This window comes from Vespa velutina, chromosome 5, assembly GCF_912470025.1.
Source record: "Vespa velutina chromosome 5, iVesVel2.1, whole genome shotgun sequence".
In the NCBI taxonomy this organism is placed as follows: Eukaryota; Metazoa; Arthropoda; class Insecta; order Hymenoptera; family Vespidae; genus Vespa; species Vespa velutina.
The window spans coordinates 5,886,209-5,897,351 of record NC_062192.1 but is presented as its reverse complement, the minus strand read 5'-3'; the positions used below and the strand labels follow the sequence as shown (position 1 = coordinate 5,897,351).

The window sequence follows — 11,143 nt, the reverse complement described above, 5'->3', positions numbered from 1 at the left end:
AACTCCATTGCACATCGTTATTTCTGAAACAGAGCTACGAGCGTTTGTTACGGTTTTATAAATTTATAATTTTTTTTTTTTTTAAAGAAGTACAATATGTCCGGACGTGGGAAAGGTGGTAAAGTAAAGGGTAAAGCGAAGTCACGGTCAAATAGAGCTGGATTACAATTTCCAGTTGGCCGTATCCATCGTCTTTTAAGGAAGGGTAATTATGCCGAACGTGTTGGAGCCGGAGCGCCAGTATATTTGGCGGCAGTAATGGAATATCTAGCTGCTGAAGTTCTCGAGTTGGCAGGAAATGCTGCTCGTGATAACAAAAAGACAAGAATTATTCCGAGACATTTGCAATTGGCGATCCGAAATGACGAAGAATTAAATAAATTGTTGTCTGGCGTGACTATAGCTCAGGGTGGTGTCTTGCCAAACATACAAGCTGTTTTGCTTCCAAAGAAGACAGAGAAGAAAACATAATTAAAAATATGCAAATAGAAACGGCCCTTTTTAGGGCCACCAAATTAATTTTTTTCTTAAGGAATCATTTCGTTTCGATTACAAGAATGGCTATATAATATAATATATAAGGACAGGTTATATATATAATATTTGCGTAGATATCCCGAAATTATGGCCTTAAGAGACCCTAAGAAACGAATATATCGCACTTTACAGATACCGATAAAAAGATTAGAGTTTCCGGCCAACTAAGTGCTCATAGGTCTGGCATTGGAAACATTGAATATTCTTTGTTTGAAAGTTCCTTCTAATATATACTTGTACTGAAAACTAGGCGTGTTTTATTGATATCATTGAAAAATCTTCCCAAGGGATAGAAGTAGAAAAAAGGATTTTCATTACATTGAGTGATAGGGAAAAACTCCTTTTTTTTACTCTATGATTTATTAAGAGTTCCATTTTTTAAGTTTTTATTTATTGGTTCTCTATCTTCTAGATTTAGAACTGGCGAGTTAAATAAATTCTGTCGAGTATTTTAAAGTAATTCCTAATTAAATTGAATAAATTATTTGAGTTTGAAAAATAAAGGTAATAATTTTATAAAGAATGCTAGAAAGAGTTAAATTTATATCAAGATAAAGCTAAATAAACAATGTTGATTAAAACTAAGCGCATATATATTGACAAGAAAGTATCGCATTGATTACTCTAACCAAAGCTAAAAATATCTATATATCACGAGAACTAACGTTCAAATCATTGGAATTACTTTATATGCTTGGTCCATTCGTATATGAATGTTTAAAACGAAACATCAATCGGAGGACATAGCTACGGAGTAACTATTCTATATTAAGAGACGAATAGACGACGAGACGAAAGTTTATCTGTAATAATTTGAAAAATATTTCATCGTAGTCAATAATTTGAAAAGTAATTTTTTTCCGTAAGCAAACTTATTAAAAATTATTTTTAAAATTATTTGTTCTAATAATCTGAAAAATAAATGAATTCCAATATATATGGTTACAAATCTTATTTATGAATCGGAATAAGTTCATCGTAAATAAATTGTTGGCCCTGATAAGGGCCGTTTTTTGGTATTTGAAATTTGATTAAATTAAGCTCTTTCTCCTCTAATTCGTCGTGCCAATTGAATATCTTTAGGCATGATGGTAACACGTTTTGCGTGAATGGCACACAGATTAGTATCTTCGAATAACCCAACCAAGTATGCTTCACTAGCTTCTTGAAGAGCCATTACAGCTGAACTTTGGAAACGTAAATCGGTTTTGAAATCTTGAGCAATTTCACGTACAAGACGTTGGAATGGTAACTTTCTGATAAGTAATTCAGTGCTCTTTTGATAACGACGGATTTCACGAAGAGCTACAGTGCCTGGCCTGTAACGATGAGGTTTCTTTACTCCACCAGTTGCAGGCGCACTTTTTCGTGCTGCCTTGGTAGCCAATTGCTTTCGAGGAGCCTTTCCTCCAGTTGACTTCCGTGCAGTTTGCTTAGTACGAGCCATTCTTAAAATGAACGATATATAACTTACTCAATGTATAGCTGAGAGACCAATAACTCGCTGGCTGCAAACTGCCGTTTATATATACTCTAGGGTTCCCGTACTGATCGTTGATTGGACGAAGGTTCGATAGTGGGGGAAATCGTTTGTTGCGGTCGGACTTTCTACGCGGGAAAATCTATTTGCATATTTACATATAGTAATTTTATTAAATGATTTATTAAAGGAGAAAACTAATTTAGATGGTTCAAAAAAATCGAAATTTTTTTTATTGCATAAATTTGTTAATAAAATTATTTAAGAATATATATCCAAAATTTCAAAGAAACATTCCAATTCGTTTTGATGTTGTGAACGATAAAGTGAACGCCACTTGGTTCAGTCCCGAAACGTGCAGCAGGTAAAACGGAGCGATCGTTCAAACAGTCGCTTTCGTATTCACATATCTGGCTCAATACTAATATGCTATAGGATATTTAGAGGAAAGAGAAACGTCGATAGATGTTCTTGTTTTCTTTTTTATTTATTTTTTTTTTTCTCACAATAGAGATCTTAGATAGAAGGTACTGGAAATATTGAGGATGCATTGGTATCATTTTAACAGAATGTCGATTAACATCAGTTTAGCTCCAATCTTTGTAATATATTTTGAAAATTAAAACACAAAATTCCAACGTATCCGTTAAGTGAATGTGATACTTCAATTCGCAGAAGTAGACAACGTAAAAGATCCTTTCACGGATATCAGTTCTCTAAAAGTGAATCAAGTGAACGTGACAAAGATGAAGAAAGTGCCAGCGTAAAAAAAAACTTTCAGTGAGTGTATAATAGTTAATTCTCTCTATTGCTATAGGATCATTGAATTTTTCATTGAGTTACAAGCAGGATGTTAAATTTGCGGAAACTGGAATACGTAGCCTCGGATTCAAGCTTTTTATCAATTGCGACTGTAAAGTGAAACTAATCAGATCGAGTTCTTTAATAGTAGAAGAAGAAGAAGAAAAAAAAAAAGAATGAGAAACAGGAAAAATTTATTCTGAATTTCAAAGTATTTGATAATGGAAGAAACAAGGATTTAAATCATTATTTGGTATTTTTTATAGCATTATAGCATATTAATCTGATAAAGTCTGCGGATCTGATTGCAACGAAGCAATTATTGTCATGCGAATGCATTATGAAGGAACTAGTCAAAAACTTTATTAGAATATCTAAGCATGAAAAGAGAATTATGACTTATACAAAATTGTATGTTTAAAATATATTTTTTTTTTGTTGCAAAGCAGTTATAAAAAGAAATGATAGAAAATGATATTTTTTTGCCTAAACACCTTTAAAACATATAATTTTCAACTTTTTTAGATCAGAGTTAGATTCACGTTTTTAGAAAATATTATTTTTAATGTAATTGGAAAATCTTATTGATTTCAGATGAAAATGATGGCCTCAAGAATATACAGAGATAACAAAGTTATCATTTGATGGCGATCTACGATGGGCATATACATTAAATATTTTCAAAGAAAATAGATTAAAAAAATTATAAGATATATTTGAAAATATAAATAAAATATTTTTCAAATTCAAACAAATTCTATTCATTCATTCCGTGTCAAAAGAAAATCATGAAAATCATTAAAAAATGGACTTTTAAACTGGCCCTCCCCCCATCTTAATTGTAAATAATGCAACAATGACGAACATAAATTAAAATATTTATGTAATATAAAATAATAACAATTGTTATTGTTAGATAACTGTAAATATTATGGCAATATTATGTCACATGCCAGAAATAGAATTGTAAATTTAAGAAGTTTTTACAAATGAACTGCATATTTATTCTAATCACCTCACAGTGTAATACTGAATATATATTATGCATATTTATCTTTGAAGGAAGTAAGCAAAAGTTTGATTTGTTTAATATAAATTGATTCTACTGTTATGCAAAAAAATTTGATTTTTTATGAATTAATGATAATCTCTTCTACTAATCACTCTATTAACCATAATAAATAATTTCTATATAAACACAAATTTGGAAATGATAATTTTTCAAAGTCATAATCAATTATCTAATCGACATGTAAACATGAAGATATATCATCAAGTGCGCCTTAAGATAGATAACTGCGCTTCATACGCTGTTGCCATATCCTTGCGTACATCTGCTATACATTCTTTCATTACACTGTTGCAACATGTTTATCATGGTTTTATATATATTTTCTATGAAATATGAACCTAGATTTATAAAATTACATACTTATATCTTATAAAATGTTCAAATAATTCAATTTTAATTTAATGTATTTAATATCGAATAATGAATAATTTAATAAAATTAATCTTTTAGAATTTTGTTAATAAAAAAGAAATGAACTATTTTCAAGTATAGAATTTATGTATTTAGAAGATAAATTTTCGTTTAAATGAAAATATTAGTGACGTAATCCAAACGAGATAATGCCTTAAAGAAAAATCAATCTGGTGGCCCTAAAAAGGGCCGTTTTTATTTGTAAATTTTTAATTATGTTTTTTTTTCTGTCTTCTTTGGAAGCAAAACAGCTTGTATGTTTGGCAAGACACCACCCTGAGCTATAGTCACGCCAGACAACAATTTATTTAATTCTTCGTCATTTCGGATCGCCAATTGCAAATGTCTCGGAATAATTCTTGTCTTTTTGTTATCACGAGCAGCATTTCCTGCCAACTCGAGAACTTCAGCAGCCAGATATTCCATCACTGCTGCTAAGTAAACTGGCGCTCCAGCTCCAACTCGTTCGGCATAATTACCTTTCCTTAAAAGCCGATGAATACGGCCAACCGGAAATTGTAATCCTGCTCTATTTGATCGTGACTTTGCCTTTCCCTTCACCTTACCCCCTTTTCCACGTCCAGACATGTTGCAGATTTTCTAAAATATAAATTTATAAAACCGTAACAAATGCTTTGCGCTCTCTTTCAGAAATAAAAGTGAACAGCTGTCGTTATCGTATTTATACCGTTTCTCGTACTTTGAAGCGGACCAATAGAATTGCTCAGAAGGATCTTATGCTTCTACAGCGCTCCTATTGGCAAAGGACAGAGTTACGATATATTATATAACGAGAGGTTAAACTCCTGGACGGAACATTAACCTCTAAAATATACGTGCAAGTGGATCAGTTTCGTTAGCCAAGATTTATCATGCCTCCTAAAGCAAGTGGAAAAGCCGTGAAGAAAGCAGGCAAGGCTCAAAAGAATATTAATAAAGCTGATAAAAAGAAGAAACGAAAGAGGAAGGAAAGCTACGCTATTTACATCTACAAAGTACTCAAACAAGTACATCCAGATACTGGAATTTCCAGTAAAGCTATGAGCATCATGAACAGTTTTGTCAACGATGTTTTTGAACGAATTGCAGCGGAAGCATCAAGATTAGCTCATTATAACAAACGTTCGACGATTACTTCTCGGGAAATCCAGACTGCAGTGCGTTTGTTATTACCTGGTGAGCTTGCAAAACATGCTGTTAGTGAAGGTACTAAAGCCGTGACTAAATATACAAGCTCCAAATAAAAATGGTATCATTGAATCTTTACCGGTCCTTTTTAGGGCCACCAATAATTATTTACGTTGAACATCTTCTTGTATGAAAATATTCTAACATTTAATTACGTTATTTTTTATCCTTCCTTTTTTTTTACCTTGTTATGTATGTATTGTATATGTATGGATTTGAGTAATTTAATACGAGGATATTATTTATAATGGCTAATCGTTATGAATAATGACAAACAAAATTGTACACTATATTAAATTTCAGTGTTAGGGTTGTTTTTTAAGTAATTTTTTATAATAAATTTATTACAGTTCTTGATTTTGTTTATCATTGTTTAATAATATCCTTATTAGTCCACACTGTTCTTAATAAAATTATATAAAAAGGAGCAAACATAAAATTAAATTGTCCAAAATAACTGTAACTTTGTTTATAATGTCTTATCAAGTTAAGAAATTTATATTAATCATACCGTGCAGTTATTCTAGTCAGTATCAGCATTATATATATTATGTTATATATATTATATAACTTATTAGTTACTTGTTTTATTATATATACAAACAGTATGTGTATATTATTTTTTAAATTTATCTTTTATAACATATTGTACATTTAAGTGTTAAACTTTCAAGAATTTATAATTATATATTTGAAACGTTATATTCGATAGAAATATTTTATTTTCAAAAAAAGAAAAAAAAAGTTTGATTTATATATATATATATATAGCGAAAACAAATGAAACAGACGTATAGTTTATTATATATTTTTCTACAATTTGTTGTAGAGAAAGCGTGAATTATGACTAGAATATCTAATACTTTCTTTTTTATGATTTTATATGAAAAATAAATATATCAATAGTATTATATTGGTTTTATTACTCGATAATATTGATCGATAATATTGGAATCGATCTGATTACCACATGGCTTCTTGACCCACAGTTGACCATTTATTTGATAGACCAAAACTATCCTCTAACATTGTTCAATATGTAAATATTTATATCCGTTACGATTTATTCTTTCTCTTTAGAAATAATATAAAAACATAATACGTTTAATTAAAATTTTTTTTTTTATATTAGAATCATTTATATTCATTTATAACGAAAAAAAGATTGATAATAACATAAATAGTACTTATATGATCAACAAATAATGAAATTTTTATAAAATTGGTTAAAAAAAAATTCAGTTGTAGGTAATGGAGAATATTACATTATCGATCGGGATTTCTATGATGGTAAAAAGAAAACTACTTTATCAATACATGGTAAAGGAATCTTGAAACCCGATTTTGTTACCAGGGGATATTAAAAAAATGTTTAAATTATATAAAATAATTTTAATTAAGAGAGGATAAAAAGACATAGGAAGTAATGAAATTTAAAATCGAACAACGAAAGTCGAGTTGAAAAATAAATTAAAAATGGAATATATAATAATATATTTTTCATATATTATTATACATTTAATATATATAATATATTAATAGTAATATATTTTTCATGAAATACAAATTGTATTTATTAAAAATTATCTTAGGTCAAAAGAAGTTTATTTATAACTAATTAGAGGGTATCACATTTCATAAAATTTTTTAGAAAAATTTTTCAATATTACATTTCCTCACAATATAACATTCTCAATTAAACTCGGGGAATCCTCAAATAAAACTTCTTATCAAATTGATCAACAGACAGTAAATAAAGAAATTGACGCATATAATGTTAATAATTGGCCATAAAGAAGAGTGTCAAGAGTCATGATAGTCATAAACTTAAATAAAACTCAACTATAAATTCATAGTCAAGGACTATTTGGAAAGATAAAAAAATATCAATGATTATATTACGATTATTTCGCTAGTTAATTTTTTTTTTTTTTAATTTTTAAAGCCCACATTTTTTTATAAGGAAAAAATATATAACTATGAGAAAACAGTTTTTCTGTTTTTCAATTAGAACGTTAATACATATGTATCACTTGTATTTATATACATGTAAGAGACAATGACGCACGGAATAAAGTTATGTATATAAAATAAAGTGAGTCGCGTTGACCACTAGTACGATTAGGTCATTGCTAACGACGATTGGATAATACCTTCGATTTAAACGATAAGTATGAGTTCGCATAAAAGAGGAAAATCATAACAGAATATACCACTAGATGGATTGCTTCTCCTTTACACTTCAGTTCTTGTAAAATTATTTAGTTTGTAAGTAAAAGTATTGCTATTTATCGAGAGTGAAAAAAAAAGAATAAATAAATAAATAAAAATAAAATATCAATTTATTTCCAAAAATCTACAAGGATTTGTATATACGTACGTTTCACAATATGGCAAATAACGGCAACTTCCTTCTACTTTATTCCCTGGTAACTATATTTATATTTTTTATTCTTTTAAACAAAATTGTATGGTATTGTTATAGAATTAAATATTTATAAATATATTAATTTGAAAATCTTATATATTATATTTAAATAAATATATTATATATATATGATTTAAAATATAAAGAAATCCGTATCGATTAATTATTATAGACGATTATCGATAATATGAAAAAAATTATAATTATTTGTGTGATCAAAGATCGATAAGATAAAAAAAATGATGTCTGAATTTGTATATTACAAATATAAATGATTAATATAAATACTTAATTAAGGATTTATCATTATTATTATTTAAATATTTTTTATCTTTTATAACATTAAGTATTAAGTATTTTTATTTTTTAATTAATTCTTCAAATTTTTTTTTCATATATATCTTGAATATACTTTAACATAAATACTTTAACATTTCTCTTTGTGAAAAATGTTAAATTTGTCCTTAACAAAAAGTGTTAAATATATTTTAATTGATTTTTATCGCAAAGTATAGTATAGAAGAGACGGATATACATATATACACATATATTAATGAATAATAATAAATTATTATTCATTAATATATAATATTAATTAATAATTAAATATTTAAATAATAATATATATATATATATATATATATATATATTAATGAATAAAGAACTATTTCAAAATTAACTCAGTCTCGAGTAGAATTAAAGTATGAAAATGAAGAATTACTTTTTGGTAAATTTTAAAAATAAAATTCGATGTTTTTATCGAAGTTAGTAAAACAACTTCAGCCTATCAGGCGTATGAACACGAATTAAGTCAGTTGCTTACCAGCTGTTCGTGCGTATGACTGTCGAAACTCGTGTCCTCTTTACTTTCTAATCGCTTGGCCTTCAGCCACAAATTGTCTCATTTTAATTCATCGAGATATTTAGACGACATTCATTCATTATTCGAATCTAATTTCAGTTATCACAGAAGTGCATTCGATACGGAGGTTCTCTTCATATCATAAATACTGCAAAAGGTAAGAAAAAAATAACTCCTTTTATGTCAAAAAAATATATGCTGTGTCATTAAGTACTATCACTTTCTCTTATCCCCTTCCAGTCCTCCTCATATCTATATAATCGTAATCCTTAAAAAACCTTCTTTTATTAGTTTTGCTATCACGCATATGGATATTTTCAATATGACGAAATCTTATTGATATAATCGATGACATAATCATACGTTATTACAAAAGTTTGAATATTTCCAAGACAATTTATAGATAATACAGGAAATATCGAAACTTATTGGTATATCCAGTAACATAATAATGTATCGTCATCGCGTCACTGCCACGTATATGTAAAATAATTTTTTTTTATTTATTTCATGAAAATTGATTTGTTTCAGCACAAACGAGAAACATGCCCTGTCCATTCTTAACTCGCTTATCCGCCAATTATGTACGTAATTATGGGACATCTGTAATAATGAATTATCGTCAACATTGCCCAGTAATGTCACGCTTATCTAGTACATTAGTAGAAAACACGGCTGAAGCACAAATACCACCTGAACCTGTAAAAAATCATTGTCCATTTCTTTCCAAAGAACCAGATGCAATAAAAGAGGCAAGCCTGACAATGGAGGAAGATGTTATTGATTATATTACTAAAGAGGAAACTAATGAGGAAATTCACTTTCCCTATCAAAAATTTTTCCACGAGCAAATCATGAAAAAAAAGAAAGATCATTCGTATAGGGTCTTTAAAAAAGTTAATCGTTTGGCTGAGCAATTCCCAGCAGCAGTGGAATATTCCTGGGGAGAAAAACCTATCACTGTATGGTGTTCTAATGATTATTTGGGCATGTCTCGTCATCCTAATGTAATTAATTCTGTACGAGAAGCCTTGGATAAATTTGGTGCAGGCGCAGGTGGAACTCGCAATATATCTGGAAATTCTATGGGTCATGAAATGCTGGAGAAAAGACTTGCTGCTTTGCATCAAAAGGAAGCTGGATTATTATTTACTTCATGTTTCGTAGCCAATGATTCGACATTGTATACATTGGCCAAGCTTTTACCAAATTGTCATATATTTTCTGATGCTGGTAATCATGCTTCTATGATACATGGTATACGGAACAGTGGTGTACCTAAACACATTTTTAGGCACAATGATGTCAAACATTTAGAAGAACTTCTATCTAAAGTAGATAGAAGTATACCAAAAATTGTAGCATTTGAAACAGTACATTCAATGACAGGTGACATTTGTCCTTTAGAACAATTATGTGACGTTGCACATAAATACGGTGCTTTAACATTCGTGGACGAAGTTCATGCAGTGGGCTTATATGGATATTTTGGTGCTGGCATCGGAGAAAGAGATTGGGTTCTTGATAAAATGGATATTATATCTGGTACTCTTGGAAAAGCTTTTGGTAATGTAGGTGGCTATATTGTTGGTTCTTCCAAACTTATTGACATGATTAGAAGCTATGCAGCAGGATTTATTTTCACAACCTCATTGCCACCAACTGTTCTATATGGAGCTTTAACATCTGTTGAAATTTTGGCATCGGATGAAGGAAGATCTTTAAGAGCTAGTCATCAAAGAAATGTGGCCTATATGAAATCTATTCTTACTGCTGCTGGACTTCCTTTAGAATCCTCTCCTTCTCATATTATTCCATTAAAAGTAATTTTATTAATATATTTTTTTATATTACACACATAGATATATTTCTAAGATTATTTAATTTTTATTTTACAGATAGGCGATCCATTATTATGTAGTCAAATAGCTGATATGCTAATACGTGAGAAAGGGCATTATGTTCAAGCTATAAATTATCCTACAGTTCCAAAAGGTGAAGAAAAATTAAGATTAGCACCAACACCAAAGCATAAAAAAGCAATGATAGATCAGTTTGTACGAGATACACTAGATGTATTTCATCGTTTAAAAATTCCTAAAATTGAATCTAAATCGAATAAAATGGCACGTGCAATATCAGTTCATTGACAAATGTATATATTAATGTAATATAAAGATTTCATATCGTACAAACAAAACTTGTTAAAATATGAAAGTTTATTTATGTGAATACATATAACGTTTTTAGAATATTCAAATCGTAAGATTTGTCCGAAAATAAATCGATTTAACTAAATATATTCATTTTAAATAAATGATTATAAAAATATTAAATTGTATCTATTTTTATTTTATATTTTAT

At 28.8% G+C, this 11,143-nt stretch overlaps 5 protein-coding genes and 1 long non-coding RNA gene across 7 annotated transcripts; 4 read left to right on the top strand and 2 right to left on the bottom strand.

Annotated features, from left to right (window-relative positions):
- Nucleotides 1-36: 36 nt before the first annotated feature.
- Nucleotides 37-1,411, top strand: LOC124949396 (histone H2A-like). The gene has a single exon (XM_047494397.1). It carries the CDS (start codon nucleotides 97-99, stop codon nucleotides 469-471), a length of 375 nt encoding a protein of 124 aa, XP_047350353.1. The 5' UTR covers nucleotides 37-96; the 3' UTR covers nucleotides 472-1,411.
- A 63-nt stretch (nucleotides 1,412-1,474) lies between these two features.
- Nucleotides 1,475-2,049, bottom strand: LOC124949393 (histone H3). The gene has a single exon (XM_047494395.1). The coding sequence runs from the start codon at nucleotides 1,982-1,984 to the stop codon at nucleotides 1,574-1,576; it is 411 nt and encodes a 136-aa protein (XP_047350351.1). The 5' UTR covers nucleotides 1,985-2,049; the 3' UTR covers nucleotides 1,475-1,573.
- Nucleotides 2,050-2,804: 755 nt separating this feature from the next.
- LOC124949410 lies at nucleotides 2,805-3,503 on the top strand. The gene is made up of 2 exons (XR_007101058.1): nucleotides 2,805-3,229; nucleotides 3,413-3,503. It is a non-coding gene; the product is annotated as an uncharacterized LOC124949410 (long non-coding RNA).
- Nucleotides 3,504-4,388: 885 nt separating this feature from the next.
- On the bottom strand, nucleotides 4,389-4,954 carry LOC124949395 (histone H2A-like). The gene has a single exon (XM_047494396.1). It carries the CDS (start codon nucleotides 4,887-4,889, stop codon nucleotides 4,515-4,517), a length of 375 nt encoding a protein of 124 aa, XP_047350352.1. The 5' UTR covers nucleotides 4,890-4,954; the 3' UTR covers nucleotides 4,389-4,514.
- Nucleotides 4,955-5,107: 153 nt separating this feature from the next.
- Nucleotides 5,108-5,611, top strand: LOC124949400 (histone H2B-like). The gene has a single exon (XM_047494401.1). The coding sequence runs from the start codon at nucleotides 5,174-5,176 to the stop codon at nucleotides 5,543-5,545; it is 372 nt and encodes a 123-aa protein (XP_047350357.1). The 5' UTR covers nucleotides 5,108-5,173; the 3' UTR covers nucleotides 5,546-5,611.
- Nucleotides 5,612-7,607: 1,996 nt separating this feature from the next.
- On the top strand, nucleotides 7,608-11,115 carry LOC124949386 (5-aminolevulinate synthase, erythroid-specific, mitochondrial). 2 transcript variants are annotated; one of them, XM_047494382.1, is made up of 5 exons: nucleotides 7,608-7,757; nucleotides 7,853-7,918; nucleotides 8,879-8,936; nucleotides 9,311-10,602; nucleotides 10,678-11,115. In XM_047494382.1, the coding sequence occupies exons 2-5, from the start codon at nucleotides 7,880-7,882 to the stop codon at nucleotides 10,927-10,929; spliced, it is 1,641 nt and encodes a 546-aa protein (XP_047350338.1). In that variant the 5' UTR covers nucleotides 7,608-7,757; nucleotides 7,853-7,879; the 3' UTR covers nucleotides 10,930-11,115. The 2 variants fall into 2 exon arrangements, with proteins under 2 accessions (XP_047350338.1, XP_047350337.1); XM_047494381.1 differs by having other exon boundaries at nucleotides 7,615-7,918.
- The last annotated feature ends 28 nt before the right edge of the window (nucleotides 11,116-11,143 follow it).